This window comes from Pholis gunnellus (assembly GCF_910591455.1).
Source record: "Pholis gunnellus genome assembly, chromosome: 19".
Taxonomy (NCBI): domain Eukaryota; kingdom Metazoa; phylum Chordata; class Actinopteri; order Perciformes; family Pholidae; genus Pholis; species Pholis gunnellus.
This window is the reverse complement of record NC_136546.1, coordinates 13463663-13487857: the sequence shown is the minus strand read 5'-3', so window position 1 is coordinate 13487857 and position 24195 is coordinate 13463663. Positions and strand designations below refer to the sequence as shown.

The following is a 24195-nucleotide window of genomic DNA, read 5'->3' as shown; positions in this document are numbered from 1 at the left end:
CAGTGTATTTACAAAATGTGAGCGCTGAGCCAAGTACAGTAGAACCTATAGGATTATTACGTTTCAAGCTCTTCCTTTCGTGATGTAGCTTGAAGCAACCTGTCAGTGCATTGCATGCCTTCATTGATGAGTCTGTGAAATCCTTCTTAGAAGAAACAGCGTCACTACCTTTAAATTCGTGACAGAGACATCTTGAGGAAGCACTCAAGCTCTGCTTCCTGATGGTAATTTCACCTATAATCTATAATAATCTATTTTAAAAGGCAAGGGGCGGACTTCTTCAGGACCCTGGTGGTGGGTTAATTTACACATATTTACCATTCCTTTTTAATTGTAGCACAAATTGTGTCGACAAAGCTCACATCTATTCATTCTGATTCACCTCGTAGGAAAGTGATTACTTTGCTTCATTGTTTGAGATTATTCAACATTGCGCTGTAAAGATTTTGAACTTTAGAATATACCTTTTGGTAAATTGTTTATTAATTTAAATCCTTGTTCAATTAAATTGAGCTCTGACAGAATGCATGTTTGTTTTGCCTTTTGACACACTTCAATTAGATTTTGCCTTTTAAATGTATTCTTAAACTGCCTCTCAGTGACCACGGCAGACGTCATTACAGCGTTGTCATCTGTTGTGAGCTCTTCCTCCCTACATAATTGGTGGCCAATGGATTTAGAACATCACAGGTATATTAATCCACCACAACTCCAGTTGCTCTGCTAATCCTCCGCTGACACAAATGCAAATTCACTCAAAGACACAAACACAATCCAACACCATGTGACCACCTTACGCAATGAAACCAAGGCTTTATATGCCACCTGTAGGGACTGGTCTCCCTTGTGGGAGAGATATCACAGTGCAGGTGTGTGTATCTGAGAAAGGGAGCGAGGAGTGTGTTTCCACACACAGGGGAGATCTGTTGCCACACTCAGCCCGGTGGAGAAGACCGAGGAGAGAGACACACAGAGGGCTTCACAGTGATAAAGTTGCTTAGCAGACAGTCCTGAGGGCTGGTTGCAGACGGGTCTCTTGTGGTCTCTGCTGTGAAGCGCTGGAAAGAACAACAACAACAATGTTTTTCCGCATCCCTCGACTGACCCCTGGATATATAAGATACCTCCAGGTGCGTAACATGCTTTAGGGCAATTTTTTGCTTTAGATAGATTAATGATTAGTCTTGGACATCAAGGGACATCTGCAATAATGTAAGAGTGGAGCAAATTTCATTAGAGCCTCTAACAACAAACAACTGTTTCGATCTAGAGCCTGCACATTTCCCCATCTACACTGCTTCAGTAAAACGTTGGTGTTGCGTTGATTGTAAACAAAACAAACTCAAGATTTCTCTTAAAGCTGCCTTTGGTATTCGTTAAGGTTAACTGTTAAACCATCTTATTCATACCTGAAGAAAAGGTCAACGTAAATAGAAAGAGAGATTTGTATTGAATTGTCCCTTCACATGCTCCGAGAGCTCATTTTGAACTGAAGTGACTGACTCATCATTGTACACAAAGTACCCATTTGTGTGTGTGCCATGACAGGATTTAGAATAGAGGATTGCAGCAGCCTGTCTTTAAATGGATTTAAATCAGAGATGCCTTAGCTCCTCGGGTTTAGCTAAATGCCCTCTAATTGGATCTCCAGAGGAATAGCATGAGATCCATGTTCCCTATCAAGCTGTTGGGTATTTCAGAGACCTGCAACTGTATTTAGGAACCTACAGTGTGGCTTGTGCTTGTTTTAAAAATGGACTGTGTCAAACCTCATTATCGGTTTCTCAGCTCATCAGAGTTCATGTTAGATTATTCTCACTCACGATGAAATAGGTCAGGATTACACAAATTGCTATTATGTCACTTGAACCTGTTGTGTACTTTTATGACTGAGAAGATACAACTCTGTCGCTGTCCTGTGAAGATCGTGTATCTAAAAAATGTCTGAACAATTAACTATGACAAACATCCATATTTTCAGTTTTGTAACAATGCATTTCAGATAATTCTGTAATCTGTAAAAAAATCTGCTTTCACTGGACAGCGACTAACATAAGAGTGATGAGCTAAGAAAATAACTGAATCTATATCTGACTTTAGGAAATTTCTGAGATGTCTCCAAACCTGGACAGGACTGACACTGACATGAGATTGATTATGTATTGAAACTTAATCAAATGGAGACTCTAGCGAGGCTTTTCCCTTATGGTAAGACTATCGCTGGGATGAGGCAGGTGTGCGACCAGGGTCACCTCTTTAAGGACTCTACCGCTGCCAAAACCAGGAGGAACGCTGCTGGCACATTGCCTTGGTCGTCATCATCCCAGGCGATGATCGTGCACCAGGCATGTCGTGGCTACATGCGTGGTGACCCCTGCTCTCTCTTTCAGACTCAGGCAGCTCAGACTGTGCTGCAGAGCCGCGAGGGCCCTCTGATGCCGCGCATGGCCATGCTGCTGGGTTTCATGGGGATCGGCATGTCCGGCTACAGCTCCCGCCAACTCACACTGAACTACAAGCCGTCGAGCCACCTCTTTAGATAAGCCGGATGGAGGATGGTTGCATATACATGCACACACACACACACACACACACACACACACACACACACACACACACACACAAACACACATCTTTTGCTTAAAGTTTGACATTTTGGGAAACATGCTTATTCAGACTGTTTCTTGGCTCTGCGGCAACCAGCGGAGACTCTGGGAAGTTAGCGGTTGTGGTAAAGTAATTGTCGCCACTTAACTCGCGGTAAAACAGCGGATTGTTGTTTTTACACATTCATTTTTGTCCAGAGTTATCAAAAAGGAAATAGCGTGTTAATTATTGAGCTAAGAGGTGTATTTTATTACCATTTGACGGAGCCAATCTAGCCCCTTCTTTGTGTTTCAAGTCTTTATGCTAAGCCAATCAGCTGGATGGAGCTTTATTTATCAGTCTCATCAAGAAAGCAAATGAGCATATATCCCAAAATGTCAAATTATTAAATAAACATGAAAAGACCAATAATATTGAAGGAAGCGATGCTACCAGTTTTTATATTTCTGTTTTTAGCTTTTTTTCTGTGCATTATTGCTAATAATCCCCTCAGCGTGGTTCAAATTCAGTGTCACCCTGGTTTTGGACTTCATTATGATTTTGTTGAGCTTGAGATGAATAGATTGTTGCCTTCAGGCTTCGTTTGTGCAGTAAAAAATAAAAACAAATCCTCCTTATTTAAAACTGCCCTTTTAAGCTAAGTGCAGTTATTTTCTTGTGATGCAGTGGAACAGAAAGGCAGCTTTTGATGTTTCTGATGAGCCTGGTTGACGATATTCTTGATCCACAATCCCTCCCCAAGTCCCGTGCTTTATCATGGGAGCATTCAGTCCAAATTCACCTTTTAAATAACATCTTCAAAACTCATCAACAGTTTTGAAATCAAAGTTCTCATTCTTTTAATCACCATTACTTTTTCCTGTGGCACTTTGGCAATTTCCAGGATGTACCACAGAGCCCCCGGGCCCGTCCTCTTTCAGAGAGCAGCCCCTGTTGTGACGTCTTGTGATGTTTGCTTTGCTCGGATTGTTGGGGAGATATCACATCAGCAGCGGCTTCAACTCAGAGAATCAAAGCATTTGTATTTCAGGCTGATTTCCCTCTTGATTCTGGAATTGACAGTATGAGTTTTTCCGATATCTCTCTCCTTTCTGTGAGCGTGACAAAATATCAGAGGAAAACAGTAAGGAATTGCTCTCAATCTGTTTGGCTACGCTCAACTCCTGAAAATGCACAGAGAAAATACTCAACAAACAGAAATATAGGAGCTGTGTTACCTTTTGATGTATGAATAATGCTACTTTGCACTTTTTTGTGTACATACCTTGTACATAATCATGTACGTATCACGTCGATGCTAACTGAGATTCGTAGAACGTGACATTGGGTGCTACCAGCTTGTGTTGTGAGCTGGACTGGGTGACATCTAGCTGGATTGACACACTGCTGTGTTGTTGTCAGGCAAAGGAACCAGGACAGCCACCCTGGATACCACCTGAACCAACATGTGAATCCACCCGGATCTCTCCCCGTTGCACACCACCGTCAGACAAGATGAATGTAGATGAATGACCACTAAGGTCTCTTAACAAACTTTTTTTGGCTGTATATCTTTTGTGCACAATGTTTTGTAATGGAATAGATATGACTTTGACAGCATATGAATGTATCACCGACATTATAATGTGATTGTGAAGATGATGTTCTTCAAAAGAGAGGTTATCTCTGTAGTTTGAATATATAAGAAAAGATTAGCATGTTAACAGGTCGCAAGGTGATTATGTTGATACAGTGATCCCTCACAGATCCTCTTACGATACATGTCTTTTTTAGACCAGCTTACATGTGAGAGGGGTCACTGACCCTGAAATGGAGACACGTAAGAGTGTGACAACGCAAGAAGTCTGGTTATTTATGTCATTTAAGCTTGTGACTGGAATATGTATGATCTTGCTTGTTTTTTGCTGTAAAATACAATGTTATCTGAGTTCGTATTGAAATCTACCTTGTGTATATTTACCCTAATGTATGCAGATTTTCAGGATTTTGTGCTGTGAATTAATAACAGGTAAATTTGATCTTTTGTATTTCTTGTGCGTTGTGTAGTGAGTCAAACTAGGCGTGTGCCGAATGGCGATCAGATCGAGTATTAGATACATTTTGAATGAAGTATTTGATTTCTTGATTTGTCTTTTCCGTGTTTATTCTTTAGATTTGCCTTAGTGATGTAAAGCATTGCAAATTCAAAAGAAAGCACCTTTGAACTTGCATTATTTTGTATTATTTAATCGCTCTGTATGCAAGAATAAATCACAAGATTGTAAACAACTTGGCAGATTCGTATGCGTCTCCTGTGACTTTCTGAAGAACACTGTGAAGACGAAAGAAGAATACTTCCTCCATGCTCTAGATGTCAGCATAGATTTTCAGCCATTTGCTCACACTGGGGCAACATGTCTGTGAGCTTTAGTCATTCTCCGATAGGGTGTCCAAATGGACGTAATGTAGAGTGTGTGACTGATGGATATGAGCCGAATGAACCCTACACAAGCAGTGGCATTTGATTAGTGAACTAAATATTTTCTAAAACTCCACTGCAAACCTGCTAAGTCTGCAACAATCCCTTCAACACTGTTTTGATGTACAAAGCAACATTTTGGGAAACTTTATGCATCAACATTGCTTTAGTGATTGCTTTTGTCACTCTACACCTGGAGATCGATAAGCGTTTTCTTGCTGAATCACCTTCTCTCAATCCAGGCAGGTTGATCTGCCCGCCAGACAGTCACCTAGTTAGCTGCATGCAAGTCAAGCTCAAGGCTAAGACACATCAGAGGTCTGACCCAGATATAGATCTAAGCTGCTTTGGAAACAAGCCCAAATCAGTGGGAGCCAGTCAGGGTTACAGTTGTGCCGCTCTGGTTTGAACAGGAGCTCAGGGTTTAAGGGTTTAGCTTTACAGATAAAATGTGTGGAAATATACTGGCAGCTCCAAACACCGACAGTGATTAACTTGGGTTTGACCACGAGTTGGCAACATTACAAACACCCCCGTGGTTGCCTTGCAGGAAAACACACCTGTTTGTCTGGGTTTTTATCATCAGGTTTCCAGCCTAAGGGAGGAAAGGAGTCAGGAGTCAGAGACAGACACAATTTCTCTCACTCCAAGTTCGTAATGCACGCACAGACACACACACACACACACACACACACACACACACACACACACACACAGAGACAGAGGTCCATTGTGTATTTGTTTCAGTGACTTCTCCTCAGGAAGCTCTTGTTACCGTCTCTTACTGCCAACAACAAAGAGCTGAATGTCTTTGCTACCAAAGAGATGGATGAGAACGAGTGAGGGACATATCCACGAGGTCTTTTAAACATTTAGAAGCTGTGCGTGTATGTCCATATGTATATGTGTATGTTCATGCAGTGCATGACTTCCTGGAGTTACCAGTGTTATGTCTCTTAGATTATGATCTTACACTATTATACCTGCATCAAATGAGTGCAAATACCAATAGTAGAATGCTTTATGATACACAGCTGCGCCTGTGCTAGAGCTGCCTCAGGTGAATCAGAAATCAATGTGGACGAAATGCGTTTCAACCCCTCACACTGTCTTCTGCAGGCATGTTGTGGAAAGTCTTTTCAAGTAAAGAAAATGACAACAAGTCCATTGCACATAGCTGCACAGACAAAGTCAAAGGGTGGCACACCAGCTGCAGGCCATGTTAACACAGAAAAACAAGCATTGTGCCCATGTGTCAGTGAGCACTTTGTTATTAGCAGTGGAGTCACAAATTCGAGCCCAAATAGTATCGAGCAAACACCTCAGTGAAGTGTCCTCGAGCAAGACACTAAATCCCTCTCTGCTCTTGCGCTTCGACCTCTTTATAAGAATTCTCTCAGGGGTCATGCAGTATGTGAGTTTACAGCAAAAGGTTTGTTTCAGAGACAGAGTAGATCATCATCAGAGGCTAACGCATCACTGCGCTTTTTACGTTCTTCATTAAATAGTTTCTAAATCATTGCATTGTGACGGGGTATTGTAGGTTATTCATCTACATATAACAGGGAAAGAATGACTGAGTGGTCTACATTACTTATGATGAATTTATGATGAATTATTTACTACTTATTTCCTTCATAAAGTGCACTTATCTATGAGAAAGTTTTCTTATAAAAGAAGAATGGACAACTCTTTTTTGTTTTAGTTCAGTGTTTATCTACACTGAAATATTTACAGTCAGGACGATTCAGTTTGTGGCCAAAGTAACTGTTAAAAAAAGTCTTCAAAAAGATACTTTTTAACTTTAAAGTAACTATAATCACTATTTTTTGTTTTAAATAACATCATTATCAGCTTAATATACAGCTTCCCTCAGAGCTTTATAGTAAGTTTCAACACATTGTTTAGCTGTCTGGCCTGATAGTTTACAGTTTTGGTTCACTGTCTGCACTCTCACAGCTCGTTTTTAGGGGAAAAAGCTCTGATAAACACAGTCCACATTATACCTTGCCAGTACCAAACATAATGGAGCAGTTAATAGCTAAAGATCAAGAGATTGTCCTCAGGAGTTAGTAGAGACCAACAACAGAGCTAAAATATAGTGAATATTGGATTTGCCTGGACACAAACACAACTCCAATTGAATGATTATGTTGCTCTGTAAATGCTAAATGTGTGAATAAGCAACTATTTGCTAACAAGTATACCTAAAAGGTTATTATATGTCAATGCTGTGTTCAAAACTTGTTTCTGCTGTTGCCAAGTGGCTAAAAAAGTTGTTGCAGGTTGAAGTATCTTGATTAGTAGATTTCAAAATAAGTTGAGAAATTCTCATTCAAGTAAAATCTGTCATTACTCTTGTCAACACAAATGTAGGATTTCATTCAACAATAATACAATAGTTTTAATATGTTTAGTGCATTTCATTTGCAGACACACAGTCCTTAATGATGAAGCACAATTCCTTTTTTAGCTTGGTGGATTTATCTGTTGGTGTGTGTGTGTGTGTCAGTGTGTGTGTGTGTGTGTGTGTGTGTGTGTGTGTGTGTGTGTCCTCGTGACGCAGCACATTTTTCCCTCCCTTTAAATGGCTCTTCTTAAACAGCGGAAAAGCTTAGCCTTGTTTAAATTACCTTGAGCTCATTAAAACACCTCTCGTGTTCTTTTTTTCCCCTGTCCCCTTCCGCGCTGTCATGCACACATACATACAAAACAAACACACATATTAGCAGATGCATGCATATAACCGAAAGGTATAAAATACTTACCAATGCTATTAGCTACTGTAAGTAACGTGTGATTAGTTGTGCATTGTGTTCTTGGTTTATTTACAGGCTGAGAGGAAACAGCAGCTGTGTGGGTGCGTGATGTTACCTGGCAGCTTGTTACCAAACACAAGGAGGTGCGTATTCCTAGACACATCCGATCTATTTTAGGTCTGCTGTGCAGAATTGATGAGGCATGACTGGAAGGACCATGTTGTAAATGTTAAGGAGCCATTTACAAGTCTTCAATAAAGCTTTTCTTTTTTTATATGTCCTCTTCCAAGTCTAAAACTGGAGTTGAAGTCCTTAAAAACAACCAAAACTTTGTCTACAGATCTATAAAAAGACACACAACTCAATTGCCTGAGGGACCAATGGAAATATATCTTAAGTTATATGTATTCAAAATTCAATGTTAGTAAAAGAGGACATACTTTTCTCGAGTTCCTCTGCTGAAGCTGCACTAATGACTCAGCACTTCAGATTTATAACTTCAATAAAAACAAGCCTTGAAATGAAGTTACACACAAAATATTCTGCAATGCTCGCATATCAAACTCTTTAAGAAAATGAGCATGCACACGTAAAATGTAGACAGCAATTTAAATTCTATAGCTGTTCAGACACCAACTGTTCAGTAAAGCTACAGTCGAGAGTCTCAGAGGAACATATTTAAGAGTTGGCCTGCGAACATAATTAAAGCTTTAATCTCTGTTCTTGGCTAACAAGTTTTGACAGTCCCGCGGGTTTGTGCAGGAGAACCCTGTGACCTGTGAATCTCATCAGATAGTTGATGAGTCATGGTTAATCTCAGCTGGCTCCTTCCGTTTGCTGAGTAACCTCGACGGGACTGTACGCTATGTGAAAAAAAGGTTAGGGTAAATATTGATGGACTATAAATGCACAGTGTGGTGTACAGAGTTATGTAACCTGCTAAGACCTCATTGTGGCCTTCAGTTATTATTTGGGGAAGAGACTTTGCACTATAAGTTTGTTACTTTTGTTTTTTGGCCACTAGTGGGCTAAGGAAACACTTGTGAACACAACACTGACATATGATATGGTCCAGCTGATATGTCCAGCAGTTACGGAGCAACATTGTCAAGCATTTGGTCCAATATTCACATCATTTATATATATTTTTTGTTTCTACCAACTACTGAGGGAAATATCTGGCTTTTTTTCTCTAAATAAAACACATATACAGGAACTTTCGAACTGCACCGCATTTTCTGCCACTTCTTGTTCTAGCATGTTGGTAAAGAACAGTTGAGCAATTAAGTTAAGGACACTGCCCTAACGTTCTTCAGGCCAAGTATAAGATGTACAGAATATCTGTGTCCATGTGAGACGTGAGAGGCAGTCTGGATAATCCCAGCTGTGTACCACTATGACTGTGTGACCCCGTCAGACCTGACCTGCTGTCTCAATGATTGGAACATCTGACGTAGGAGTGATTTACACTCTATGCCCCTTAACAACACATATACAGTACATCATGACATAATAGTTGATAAACAGAGCTGGATTAACCCACTAGATGGGCTTGAGATGTGGGCTCTTACGCTGGAATTTATGTTTATTAATGTATTTATCAACAACTATAACTGATCCTGGGGGCATCCATAAGCAGAAGCTTGTGTACAAACAAATAATGAATGACAATATTGTAAAACACAGTTGTAATGATAAAAAACATGGCTTCATATTTAGGAGATATAAATTAAATTATAATTGCATATTCATATCCACATTTAGCTACATTTAAGTGTGTTTTAAACCATTATTTGAAAGTGTTTAAGGTGCTTTTGAATGCTAAATGGTTAAATACTTACTGCAATTTTTAGAAAAATGCACAGGTCAGCACATTATATTTTGAAACAAAAAAAACAATAAAACTAAACTTTTAACCAGTGAGTTTGTCATTCCAGATCTAAGGGTTTTAACAACGTGAGGGACTTCTAATTTGCATAAAACGGTCATTGTGGGGCAAAGGCAATCAAGAGGATTGATTAGGGACATACATATTGGCAACCAGGACCACTTAGACTGTAAATAACCACTGTAGAGATACTGTGGGAATACACGTCCCAGAAAGGCTCCTCAAATGGACAGTTGACCCACCGATGACCTCAGAGGTCAAAGGTCACTGACCTGCCTGATGACAGGTGATGGACACATTTTACAGTAAGAGCCAGTCACGGCTTGTGTCAGCTGGCGCTAATGAAGAGCTGCACCAAACCATACAAGCAATGAATTATGAACACTACTGAACAAGGACCTTGTTGCACACACAGACACACAATTAAGAGTTTTAAGCAAGCGTTGTTTTGATTACAGACTTTGACCCCCGATGTAAGACTAAAAACACTCTCAAGCCTTTTCTGGGCAAGGAATATCTCAATTTCTTGAAAACAGAGTCTGTGTGTTTCTTTTGGTTTTCCCTGTAAGTTCTCACACATCTAACAATCCACATTCCCTGCTGACTTTACTGTATAATGTGCACATTGAAATGGAGATTTAAGAACCTTTGAATCAGGTGAGTGGTCTTAACCGGAGCTAAACTGTGGCTATTTTAAGAGGCCAGCCCACCAGCATAATGTGTCATTTGTTTCCCCTGGCGTCAGAGGTGAGAGAGAGAGAGAGAGAGAGAGAGAGAGAGAGAGAGAGATTTCATTCTCAATGAAATACATCAGTCTTCTGTTTGTGTAAGACAGTAAGACATTATACTAATATCTCTACTCTGAATGAGAAAAAACAGAGACATTACTGTAATACAGAGGTATGGGTTTTATTTTATTCAACAAACAGTCTTTGTCTATTGTAAATATGAACCCGCAGCCTTAAAAAAAAAAGATAAGCTGAAAAGACACCATCCAGTTGTTTTGATGTCAAGGACTCCAAGAACTGAAGAAGCTGAAATGATTTGGGAGATAACAGTGGAGACCTTTTTGACCAAATAATCAACAACTAATATTCCACACATTGATTGATTATAATGATTAGATTTAAAGAAAAAACAACACATAGATTTAGATTGTTTGATTATGTCCCTTTGTTTATGTGGTGCTGTGTGCCTTTCCTAGTTTTCCTCTTAATCTTTTAAAGGGCTCCGGATGTAACATATCTTACTTTGCAGATTAAGAGTTTACTATGAACATTTTATAAAGTATGCTGAATTGTTAAAGATGAACCTGCCTAACGTAATATGAAGTGCCTAAAATCACATGTTCATGCATTAGTAATAATAATCCAATAATATTCACTATAATGAAATAGCATTGACAGGCAACATTCTGCTGAATTTAAGTAGGCTACTACTTTATGCGTATACTCACAAAAGAGACTTTTGGGATTTATGAGTTACTGAGTTCTTCTTATACAACAAGCTCAGAATATGTAATTCAAACAAAAAAATTATTTATCTACTTATACCATTTGACTCCCCGCTGTCAAACAACTTCCAAATATCCGTTTCCCTGTTTTTCCAGTCATTCAGAATATAAAAAAGGGACATTAATTAACATGAATGCGTAGCTCAATGCTTGCATTGGCCAGCGATGAGACGTATGACCTCTTCCGCCTTCTGCCATGGCAACTTCAAGGGACGGGGGGCTATGGGAGGAGCAACGGTTGGATGTCCAGGTGGTCGAGCCTGCGTAAAAACGCACCAAACACCCGCAAAGCAGTTTACGAAATAGTGAGCGTCATGAAAAAAACCCCGATCCCTGCAGTTCCTGGTACTGTTATGAATAAATAAGCTGTTTTCAGAGAAAGCCTCCTGGATTTTCTGCAGGAGAAACAACCAACAGAGCGGAACGCGCGTCGGTGGTACGCCGCTGCGATCTCTCTAGAAATCGGGAAAAACGGGAACTTCAGACTTTTGGCCAAAGAAGGTAACCTGAAAACAAGATCAAGACGGCTTGTCTCAGCAAGAAGTGGAGATATGTTCAAGAAAAGCAAGAGTAAAGTGCTGGTGGATTATGCGTCAGAGGAAGACGACATGTCCTGGCGCTATCATCACTCCTACAAGGTAAAGAGACGGATGGAAAGGAAACTCGTACAAGTCACCACTAACAATGACAGTTAATTATGTTCGGTGTCTTTCCTTAAATAACAGGGTTAATATGACAAAATGGTAATGTATAAATATATATTTAAAACAGCTAACATTGTTTTACACTAACTATTATAAGTAAACTAATAATAAATCCATTAAATCCTAAACATAAATGTTACAACCCCGCTTTTCAACCATGTTTTTTTCCTTGTGAAGCTGCTAAACGTCCAAAAAAATTGCCAAATACACCTCATGCTGTTACATTGAGACTGTGGAGCAGAGGGAGGAGGACAAGTGCTCAAACTCCGGTTGTAAGAGATAGCCCATTGTCTAGACTGCAAAACTGTAGAAATATAGAAATATGCTATTTAAAAAGGGACAGTTCACCCCAAAATCAAATTTCCCCCTTACCTGTCATGCTATTTATCAATCTAGATTGTTTTGGTGTGAGTTGTTGCCTAGTTCTGGAGATATCGGCCGTAGAGGTGTCTGCCTTCTCTCCAATATTTATTTCAACCAGTTCCTGCTAGAAACTGCTTTTAACAAGGTCTGTGGATTATTTCGAGTAACCAGATCATGATTTCTCTTGAATTTTTCAAATGTTTTATTTTTTAGCTCTTTGAGCACCACAAGCTGAGTGCCAGTCCCATTATATTTGAGAAAAGGCAGGCATCTCTAGGGCCGAATTCTCAGAAAACTACTGATTTTGGGGTGAAATGTCCCTTAAAATGGAAAAACCATCCCCCTTGTTCTTCATGGGATAGTACAGGAAAATAATTGCGATTCAACACTAGAAAGAAAACTATCAACAACCATCTGTATACCATTAAAACATGAATATATAGTAGAAATACTTTGACGTAAATTAGTGTCAACTTTGAATCTATTTGTACACACACACACACACACACACACACACACACACACACACACACACACACACACACACACACACACACACACACTTGCACAAGGAAAGGCCAAAAGTGCCAAAAGCACCTAACAGTCCTGTCTCATAAGAAATAGCCAGTTGACATGTTTATTTCTTCTGCTTCTTGCAGTAAAAATAATGTGCTATCATGAATCAAGGTTTTATGGTGAGAGTAACTATCAACCCATTTAAGCATTCGGGGGCGTACTAACATGTCGACCGGATTGTGACACTCGTGAATTAGTAAAACTACAGAGAAGTTAAACAAAAGATAGTTTTTAAAACACAGAAGAAAATAATTTTAAAAGTTAATTGTAAAACATTGTGAACTTCAGATTGTATCCACTGCCTCTACCTCCTTTAGTGCATTGCCATACTGAATGTCTAAATGTGTTATTTGACAATTGGGAAGATCAGCCAACACCAACATCTGTTGTTGTGATAATGTTGAGATCTGTGACCCTTAGCTGGGTTTTATTGGTCGCTCTTAACTTCCACCCTGGGAACCAACACATGTGGCCCTCACCCCCAAAGAGCAGACTTGAGTTCAGTTGGTGACACTGTCTACGGTGGTCACCAGAATTACTTTGGATGATGAGAGCTGATCTGAGGTCAGAGCTGCAACTTCTCCTCACAATTCCTGGGAAAGTCATCAGGGAGGTCTCTTCGCGTCACCATGGCGATTAAGTACATGCCGGGGTCAGGGGTCAGATCATAAAATGCTGTAAACACAGTGAAGAGCCAGATCCAGCCCAGCAGTGATACAGGACGAAGCAAGGATAAAGAGTTATGATAACACAGTCTGGACAGGCATGCTGAGCTCGTTCAAATCACTGGCTGATAGTGAGGGAAGCAGAGACGGCGAGATAGATTAGCCTCTTTGCGTCACAATCACATTGCATGAGTATTTTAGCCTCTTTTAAACTCTTTAGGAGTCAAAAGAAACATGCTAAATCAATTTTAAAGCTACAAAAAGGGAACATTTGAAAAGAAAAGTAAGAGTTAAAAATAGGTTTACGAATAATGATTATTTTCAGTATCTTGCCATTATTTACTTGAATAATCAATGAATCGTTTGGTCTGTCACATGTCAGAAAAAAGTGACAAATGCTCATTATAATTTCCCCGAATGCAAGTTGACGTATTCATTTTGTTTGTTTTGTCTGAACAACAGTTAAAAAACCAAATACATACATTTCACAATCTTAGAAGACAAAGAAAAGTATCAAATCACATTTCAGAAGGAACAACTGTGCGTCTGTCATTTTTGAATGTCTGTCACTTTATAAATACGGTTTAACATTACAGTAATTTAGAATTGCATTATTGCAGTAACTTGTTTTCACACACATTCTCACCTGGAGACTGCTCAGAACAGCCACAGTCTGATCTGGTGGCTACACCAGCATTAATCCTGGTAGTACAGGGATGGACCCACAAGTATGACTTTTAACTTGTCTGAATCTTGTAGAAAGTAGTGGTTGCTCTCTTGATCAAAATGTCAGTTTTTTTATAGTCATTACAAGATACAGTAGGTCTCTTTCTGTTGTACTTGTTTATTCTCTGTTATCTGTTTTCATTTTATGGTCGAGCAGATGGTCTCCATGTCGTGCCACTCAAATGAGTTAAAACTGTATCAACGTCACCCATATAGACGGACACAGACAGAGACAGGGACAAGTATTAAGGGATAATGCATCCATAAGACACACAGAGGAAAAGAGGGAGAGCATAAAGGGGGAAATTAATATCTGTCCTCCCTCCACGGTGCTCTAGGGCGACTACAGCACAGGCCCTGTGCCGCAGCTTGCTTTCACTCACTATTGAAGTTCAACAGGCTGCAAGAGGCAGCTGTGAGCTTGCAGGAGGTACTTGTGTGCCTGTTTGTCTATGGCTTAAAAGCGGTTATACACCTGAATTCTTCAATAACACCACTCTAATACCACGGTTGGGGCCCGCTTTGTGAAGTGGGATCACGAGAGTACAGATCAGGTCTGAGCAAAAAACTTCAGACGGCCTCACGTATACATCTTAAGTGGAGAGGAAAAGAAAAGTAAAGCTGAGGGGATCATGTGTTGAAGGAGTAAGGGTTAAAATCATGGAAATGAAATGTGAGTTTTGTCTTAGTTCAAACCAAATCATGTTGATGAAAAAAAAAAAAAGGGTTTGTGTAGCCTTTTTACGTTTAACACAATGGTTCGACATTAAAAATATGATTATTCTTCTTACAAAGATTTAGACCAGGAGGTTGAAACCCCTTAATCTCTATGAACAGATTCTCCATTCTAGCTGTTCCCCACTGTTTCCAGTCTTTATGCTAAGCTAAGGTAACCATTGCCTGGCTGTGTAGCCTTCATATTTAGTGCACATGTATGAGTGGTAGCAATATTCTCATGTAATCCGTCAAGAAAGAGAATATTCACATTGTCTAACTATTGGTCAAGTGTTTGATGGAATATAGCGGTAGGCCGACTGCAGGCCAAAACATTTTCTGAGTCCCTGTTTTTGGAGAATGTGGAGTATTGTTGGTGTGCAATTGCTTTTTGGAAACTACTGTTGGTATGGTATTGAAATTCACTCTGCGTCTTTATTGCCTAGTAATCTGGCTTCTTAAAAGACAACACTGTGGTAACATTTACACACTTGCACACAAACCCAGTCAAAGAATGAAAGAAAGCCAGACAGAGAAAAAAATGGCCCTTGAGGTGCGAAAGCAGAACTCTTGCTTTCTGTTGTTAGGAACATTTGTTCTCCCTGAAACGCTACTCTCTCCCCCTGACTCTCCCCCGCTCCTCACTCTCTCTGTCTGTCTCAAGTTGTTAATGCTTTTACGCTCAAACAGTAGTTTGCAATTAATGTGTGTGAGTGTGTCTTTGATCGGCTCAGGTGGCGGAGACCCATTAGACTTTGCTCAGACATGTCCAACCGCCATTTCTCCTCCCCTCTCTTTCTTTCTCTGAGATGTGAGAACTTCTTACAGCTTTGATGATTTTACAGGAATCCTGGCTCCACATCAGTAATCTCGGGCTCAGCTGCTCGTCTGATGACTTCTTGTTGCCCTCTTCTTATGGTTTAATGTTTTTAAATCTTTTGGAGCAAGTCCAAGTCAAGTCATACATCTTAACAGACAAAGCACAAGTCAATGACAACCGAAAAAGTCAGTCGTAATCACAACCTGCCAAGAGATATTTACGTGACTATGTGCCAACACTGTTCACTTTATGTTTGAGTTATGAAAGGTCTACCTGAAGTCTTAATAACTTTCTATTTGTTCAGGGATTTTACGAGGGCCAACTTTATGACTTTATGTTTTGCTTTCAAGTGTGAAGTCTTTAGGGGGACAAGTCTCCATAATTCAATTAGATCCAACTTTATTGTCATCATACATTCGTGCAACAAACTTGTTTGCTGCGACTTTCTGAAGAATGAAGAAGAAAGAAACGAGGCAGAAATAAATATATATAACAATGATTTGCAAAGTAATTTCAAGACGCAGGATAATTACAGTGCACACTGTCGTTTACACTGTAAACATATTGTACAAATCTCACAGCAGTTAAGTCCAAGTCGAGTTAATTCAGTCCAACTCAGGTTTACAGCTCTGTGTAATCCAAACAAAGTAACAACGTTCTTCACATAAGATGATAAAAACAATGAAACTATAATGAGGATATATGAAAAATGAAGAAAAAAAGCCTGGAGACTGAAGCACAATGGAGCCAAAATAGCTCCACTTATATCCCCAAATCATGTACTGTTGAGGCAATAGGTCATGGATTTATTTTTTCTCTCTTTTGTTTGAATCTGCCCTCTGACTTCAGTGGCTTCCTGCCCAGTCCTCCATCCCTCCATCCCTCCATCTCGCCCTCCAATTACAGCATGTTTATGTTACACCTTAGAAAAAGATTTTACAGTTTTACAGGAAACTCTGCACACACGCCGCACACACGCCGCACACACACACACACACACACACACACACGCACGCACACGCGCACACACGTCCCTGCCACAAAGTGTGGATGGTGTGTGTGTTTGTTTTTGGGGGGGTTGCTATTTGTCTTAACTCACTGCTGGTGTGTGTGTATGTGTGTGTGTCACCTATAGGACAAAGACATAGAAGGAGAGGAAGAGGAGGAGGAAGCTGTCACTGCAGTATCCAAGGTAAACAGCACAACTTCACAGCTATGTGGACATAGCACAGACACAAACAATCTATTTGCTTCCAAATTCACTTCAGTTCCCCCCCTAAAGATATGCACTTGTCCAACATGCTCTTATCTTCTCACACATTGACTGCACACACACACGTGCACATGCTCACAATATTGCACTTTTGACTCATGGTTGTGTAACCCTAAAATAATCGGTGGATGCTGAATGACTTATTTCCAAGAAATTTATGAGCACGTCGCAAAACAAGAATTATTCTTTGTGGAGAAACTCAGTTTTACAGTCTTTAAAATCGTAGGTGTTAGTCGACTAAGAATGCCTTTGGTTGAGAACAGCCCTAATCCTTTGATTAACTCAATACCCCCAATGCACTCATGTGCACAGGCAGTTTCTTCTTGTCAGATGACCACAAAGTGTTTCTTGGTGCAGCTGAGGTAAATCAGGAGGGTCAGAGAACTTCTGCGTTTATCTGTAAACACGCCAGCTTTCAGCTGTCATCCCCTGCTTTATCCTTAACCGTGTCACTGGAAAATCCTTTTGTTTGTTGTTATGGCGCATGTTTGTGTACTTATACTATTATCCTTATCCTAAAACCCACAGTTTGGAACAGTGGAGTGAGGTCACTGTAGATTGAAAGTCTTGACTATCATTTTTTTAATCAGTAATAACAACATTGTGCTCACTAAGTTAAATGCTGATATCTGGGAACACTGCACGACGTCAGATGGGGAAAGAGACGCAAGCAGTCAGATAATCATTCAAGTTTTAAACCAACCGGATATGGTTGACACATCCGACCCGATTAAAAAGATGTTTGATGACGTCGTACACTGGAGAGTTTTTAAATGACATATAGGTATATCAAGTTATACACAGTTACCAATAATATTCAACTGAGTGATCAAATAACATTGGTTATATTAACTCTGAAACACACATTCCTTGATGTACCTATAGATAGAAGTAAAAGCTACAAAGGATTGACAGTTAAGTTGAATGCATCATGTGGCTCCTTTGGCATTCATGTTATATAGTACTTTGTGATGCTGCAGTGACTTTCCCTTAACAAAGTTGATTTCTCTTGCGTTAAACTTGTTTGCTAGAAACCAGTTTACACATTAGAAAGTGGGAATTAGGCCAAAAGTCATCGTGAGTTTGATGGGAAAAAATGACTTTGTTATCATCTCTGTAAACTTGTGAATTGTAAATACTGGTTTTATGATGCAGGTTTGACAAATGGCCTTTTCGTGTGCAGGCAACTTTATCTGGAGTTGTGCCCACTCCAAACAATGTGTGTGTGAGAGATATGTCACATCTCCTGATCTGTATACTGACAACAAGTCTTTACTCTAAGGTGTGGTCCTGTCTGAACAATGTATTGTCTTTGAACTCTGGCTGCCTTCTCTTTGTGTATGTATGGCTACTGTAGGTGACTTAGTTCGCAAAACATATTTTACGGCTTGTCGTGTTCGTGAGGACAGGGGTTGCTGGGCTGGAGAAGGGAAGGAAACGCAGCATTCATGCGAGGAGCTGGGCCTTTTGGACGGGAACAATCACTGTGGAAGAAAAACAAGGCTGAAAATAGCTACAGACCGCTCTGATACCGTGGAAAGCTACAATTCTTCCATCATCGGCGGCTTTATGCTCATATTAGGACACACAAAGTAGACATGGGGTCCTGGAAGTGGAGGTTAGCTTTAACTGTAAAAGGATGATTCCATTCATTTCCATTCCATTTTGGATGCAGATTAATTACACCTTTTTTTAATTAATTTTTTTGGTGAGAATCATGAGTATATGTGGGCTGCAAGGTGGTGTAGTGGCTAGCACTGTCACCTCACAGCAAGAAGGGCCCGGGTTCGATCCCCGACCCCCGATCCGGGTGGTCCTTCTGTTTTGAGTCTGCAAGTTCTCCCCGTGGCAGCGTGGGTTTCCCTCCGGGATCTCCGGCTTCTTCCCACAGTCCAAAGACATGCAGCTTAGGTTATTTGGAGACTCAAAATTGCCCGTAGGTGTGACTGTGAGCATGAATGTCTGCCTGTCTCTACATGTGCCCTGCGATAAACTGGCGACCTGTCCAGGGTGTACCCTGCCTTTGCCCAATGTCATCTGGGATCGGCCCCGTGACCCTGAATAGGATAAGCAGTTTGGATAATGGAATGATGAGTATATGCAATTGTTTGAAGGATATGTTTTTACAGCAATATAAAATAGATATAAGTCATTTCAGTAGAAAATCAATGACCTGATTGCTGTCTGTTAAAAAACTGTCTGATAACAACAATTAGCAACTTTTCCAAATTCAAATGCCTCTTTAATCATCCAGCTTCCATCTCTGGCGTATGGATGGAGGAATTCGGTCCAATAAGAGCTCCATTGTTCTGCCAGGCGTGGAGCTGTAGGTAAATCTCCCCCACACAGCGAGCCTCAGTGAGCTGCTGGGTTTACCTACTTTTTGGCCGAAGAGATTATTGGGCACTGAGCTGCTTTGGCTCTAGAGGCCCGGAGGTTAATGTTGAAGAGAACGGTGAATAGGCAGGCCTCTGTATGTGCACACATGCATGCGTGCACATACACAGCTGGACTTAAGCTACAGTTCATGCGCACACACACACACACATATACACACTGATACACTCAATCTGTTTTTGCATCTCTGGTTTCTTTTACTGCAAAGCTCGAACTACAGCGAATCGGATCCACGGTTTACACTTGATAGCACAGAGGAAACAAGAAGCAGAGCAAGGAGAGAGATAGAAACAGTAGAGACCGTGTTAAAATATCTGCGAAGATTATTTTGTAAGTATTATTTGATGATAAAAACTGACAGCGTTCTTGCCCTCCGGCATGTTCATGATGATGAGATGTGAGACGAGGAGGACCTAACTTTCCGTTTATCAGCAACAGTGCCTGCCTCCTTATTAGATACCAAAGTGAGCAGAGTGTTTACAAAACCATCAAATGTCCTTTTGAATATGAGAAGATATCATGAGTGGGATGATGAATAATCTTGTGTGTGTATGAACCGTAGAGATTGTGTAGCCTGTAGAACAAGCAGATCTGTTTAAGTCCATGCTGTGAAGCTTGAGCTGGTATTGTACATGTTCCTGTTTAGTTCGACGGACTCCATGTTAGTTGGTTGCTCGTTGCAGCTGCTGTCACATCCTCAAGAGAGATGTGTTGTATACAGCGATTTGAATTGATCACCTCCTCAAAAGCACAAGAAGCAGTTAAGGGGGTCGCCATGCTCGGATGCATTCATCAAATAGTGTGTTGTGAGAACTGAGAATGTTTTGACAACGGTAAAGCAAAGCAAGGCACGGACATGTGTAGGAGTAAACGTTATGGCCTTGACAGTTGACATTGGGAATTCTTCCCAGGCACGGAGAGAAACAGAGCCAAAAGTTTCTTCCATAATCGCTGAGGAGGACGGTATCTGTGCTCGGTGGAAAGCAGCGAGGGCAGGGAGGAATTCTGATGTGACGTGGGAGACCGGGGGAGTTTCAGAGAAGGTGGAGGGTCTTCCACTGGAATGTGCCGCACGATATTGCCAAGTCAATGCCGTTCAAGCTCTCTCTCTCACTCTCTCTCTCTCTCTCTCTCTCTGTATTTATCTCTTGATAACACAGAATCTTTAGCTTTATTCATAGATTTTTGTCCAACAGAAAGTTAAGCTAAGCTAACAAGCTACTGACCAGTTAGCTTAGATCATACCACCCTCTTGTCTGTTTGGTAAATGTGAACCTAGAGACAAATAGAGCTTCATATTTAGGGGAAAACAGCTAGCCTGGCCTCTGTCCAGTTCCTTTGTCTTTGACATGTAGATAAAAAACTACTAGCTTCATATTTACTGACTTGGGAGTGGTAGACAATCAATTATATTGTCCAACTCTTTTAAAAAAATTTCAAAAATGTCAAACTATTTTATTAGGTATGATTAGTGCAGCAGAAAAGAAATACTTTCTACTTTTGTGACACTTGTTAGCTTTTGTTAACATGAAAAGACAGGCTTCAAAATCAAAAGATGATTTTGTTTTGATGGAAAGCACATTTCATTAGTTCAGAGCCAATGAAGTCCATCGCAGAATTTCAAAACGTGCACATTCATCAATCTGAGAATGAGGCTGTTTTTCTAAATTCCTGTGAAGTTGACTTTACCCTCTTCGTAAAGCATAAATCACTCACAAATAGACATTAGAGATAACAAGCTAACGTGCAACAGATGCTGGTAATAATGTCCGCTCTGCGATTCAAAATCAAATGCTCTTATGTCTGTCGATTTCTGTCAGGAGGCCAAGGTGAAGAAGATCATGTCCAAGAAAGAGAGGAGGGAGAAGAAGATGTTCTCCTCTAAAGATGACGAGCACTTCTTGTTGACCGGAGTAAAGCTGGCTGACCGCAGAGGGTGAGGTTACACACACAATAACTTTGTCATTACTTGTCTCACTCCAAATGTTATCTTCATCACAAAGTCAATAATTAAACGTAGTAGGCCTATAGCATCACAGTTTGTTGGGATTTCGCCATGTTGCTTAAACAAAGAGAGAGACCCGCATGTCATTTTGAAAGCCTAGATTGTGAAATTGCCTCAAAAAACCCCCAACAGGTGTCAAAACGTCACCTGAGTGTGAGATTTGGTTCAAACCACAACACCGGTGCCTCATTGGACGAGAGCCACGGGAACCCCAGGGACTCCCTGTGACACAGCCATGACGTCAGCAAGGCTATATAGACCGGCTCATAACTTCACACTGCGCCGTCCATTAGATTCACGTCGCTAAAAGGAGGTGAAACAACGTTGGTGCCTTTAAAGAAAAAAACCTAAGTAATCGTCTTAACTTCGCTGGCCAAACAAAACATTCTGATATTGATTGCCAGGTGGATGTGAAGCCAGAAAAAGAGCCTCTGCACACTGAAGTGTTCCGCATTTCAATCAGCACCATATTACCACTACCAGTAAATAAAATGTGTCAGACCAGCCCAGATTGTTGCTGGTTTACATCAATGTAAGTGGGATTAACTACTTGAAGTCCGCATTGGTGGTCAGGTGTATGCAGCAAAAATATTTTACAAACTTGTACAAACACGTCCAACCACTTGTATTTGTTTGAATGTAAGACAAAGCTTAATTTGCCAGGAGTTATTAACTTTGAGACCCCCTGAGGAAGTGGAACATGTATGAGGAGGAAACCCTAAATTAATCACATCTCTGTGACAAACAACCGGGAATTCCTTGAATTTCTGTATGGGGAAAGTTCCTGTCTCCAGTGTAGATGTGTGGTACCCCACCCAGTCAGTCCTATTTATAGGTAACATGAAAGCGGTAGACTGGTTGTGTTATATGCTAAAGCTTTGTGTGCTAAGTGTGTGCTTCTCTCCCTCTATTTGTTTTTCTCTTAAGGTCTCTCAAGAAAATCAAGGATGATGAGAAGGAGAAGGAAAAAAAGGAAAAGCCAGAGAAGGGCCACTGTTTTTGGGAGAGCGTTACCATGACCATGAGGCAGATCTCCCCCACCAAAAAAATGGAGAAGATGGAGGGCTGGGAGCCTCCACACCTGGAGAACTTAAATGAGACTGTGACCGACGAAGCCCCGGAGGACAAGAGCCAGAAAGGGGACTCGCCAGTGTCCTTCCCCGACTCTGTAGGCCTCCCGTTGGAACTGGCCTCCTGGGCGGGCCAAGGTCTTGAGGAGGACTCCTCCCGCTATGCTAATCTGTCGGACTCCAAGGATTCAACAGCTGCCGTCAGGTGGACAGCCCGCGCCAAAGTCAAGTTGGCTGGCATCAGCAGGATGAGCAGAGGGATCGTGTCAGAAAGCGCTTGGGAGGGGTTTAAATAGGAGCCATTTCACCTTTGATACCCTCCCTCCTCACCTATGTACCGTCAGAGGATGAAGACCCGAACCAAAAATCTGCTTGTCTCTGTCGGAAGTTCTGGACGAAACCAGTGTTAACGACGACTGGTATTGAGATGCTGTTGTAAAGCCCTGAACATAACACATAATGTGATTTTAGCGTTAAATCCCTCAACATGCTAGTTTTATCAATGGGCTTTTGAATCACTGACATAAACTGTAAATAACAACAAATGAAAGCCTTAAACTATTTTACCAGTATAACTGTGATATCCACTGGCCTGGCATTTAGATATTTTGTATTTGGCCAAAAAATGAGAAGAGTGATTTTCATATAATTATCGTGGCTGTCAGTGGTAGAGAATCAATGAAGAATATGCAAACCCTCCTGAAGACTTGTTGGTTTTTCACTTCCTTTCTGTCTTTACTGAGTGAAGAATGTGAGTCTGGAGCCCTAATTTACACATCAATTATGGGCTTAAAATATATGCAATCATGAAACAGCTGATGAAAAAATGTGGGTCTGGAATATTAGTGTGTGTGTTTGCATCTGCGTGTGTGTGAAAGAGAGTTTGATAAAGAGGAAGTGAGTTTGATGGACCTGCATGCACATTTGTTTGAGTGAATCACAGTTGGCATTGCTAAAGAGATTTGAAGTTCTGTTGTGTTGGGAGCATGTGACGGAAACAAATCAAAGCAACCCCCACAGTGTCATAAGTGTGATACATGTTTAAATCTGATGCTGAATAACTTTTATAACATTTGTGATGCTGACGAGATAAAAGCCAAACTCTCTGTATACTTGTTTCTCGAGAGAAGCAGAGACTTCATGCAGCTGTGCCTTGTATCAATACAATGACATCATGTGTGTGCTGTCAATTTGAACTAGATCATCCTCTGTGCACAAAACAGATGAGCTCATCTATGCGTGTGCAGATGGGTCGACCCAGCATACACTTTTGCTGCATCAGCCATCGAGACTCAAACTGGTTTCCAGTTACAATCCCTGGATGCTGTTGGCTTCACCAGCAGGAGCAGCACAAGTGTTTGTGCGCTACATTATGAAATGTCCTTTAATGCTGTTTGTATATCTGTATATTGTGTAGGACTGAGACAATGAAGAGTCATTTCATTTATACAGTGATTTGTCTTTTAGGTGAATAAGAAACGTCATGCCACTGGTCTTTTCTTCTCTTCTTCTTCTTTGTTTTGTTCTGTTTACTGAATTTGTTTGATACTGAAGTCTGCTTCATTGCAGCCAGAAGTGTACTCAGATACTGGTGCACTTCCAGGGATGCATGTATCCTGTATTTATTCATTAAACAGCTGGGTCACATTCTCTCAAG

General features: G+C 40.7%; 1 protein-coding gene across 2 annotated transcripts; it reads left to right on the top strand.

Annotated features, from left to right (window-relative positions):
* Positions 1-11573: 11573 nt before the first annotated feature.
* LOC306711443 (testis development-related protein) lies at positions 11574-24195 on the top strand. Of its 2 annotated transcripts, XM_079180401.1 has the most exons (5): positions 11574-11863; positions 16929-16985; positions 20375-20506; positions 21284-21399; positions 22396-24195. In XM_079180401.1, the coding sequence occupies exons 1-5, from the start codon at positions 11777-11779 to the stop codon at positions 22832-22834; spliced, it is 831 nt and encodes a 276-aa protein (XP_079036527.1). In that variant the 5' UTR covers positions 11574-11776; the 3' UTR covers positions 22835-24195. The 2 variants fall into 2 exon arrangements, with proteins under 2 accessions (XP_079036527.1, XP_079036528.1); XM_079180402.1 differs by lacking the exon at positions 20375-20506.

Bases quoted from the DNA above. Each gene is read 5' to 3' on its own strand.
- LOC306711443 (XM_079180401.1), top strand. From the start codon at position 11,777: ATGTTCAAGAAAAGCAAGAGTAAAGTGCTGGTGGATTATGCGTCAGAG. The intron at 11,864-16,928 runs GTAAAGAGACGG...TGTCACCTATAG, and splicing joins GCTATCATCACTCCTACAAG to GACAAAGACATAGAAGGAGA. The intron at 20,507-21,283 runs GTGGAGGGTCTT...GATTTCTGTCAG, and splicing joins CCGGGGGAGTTTCAGAGAAG to GAGGCCAAGGTGAAGAAGAT.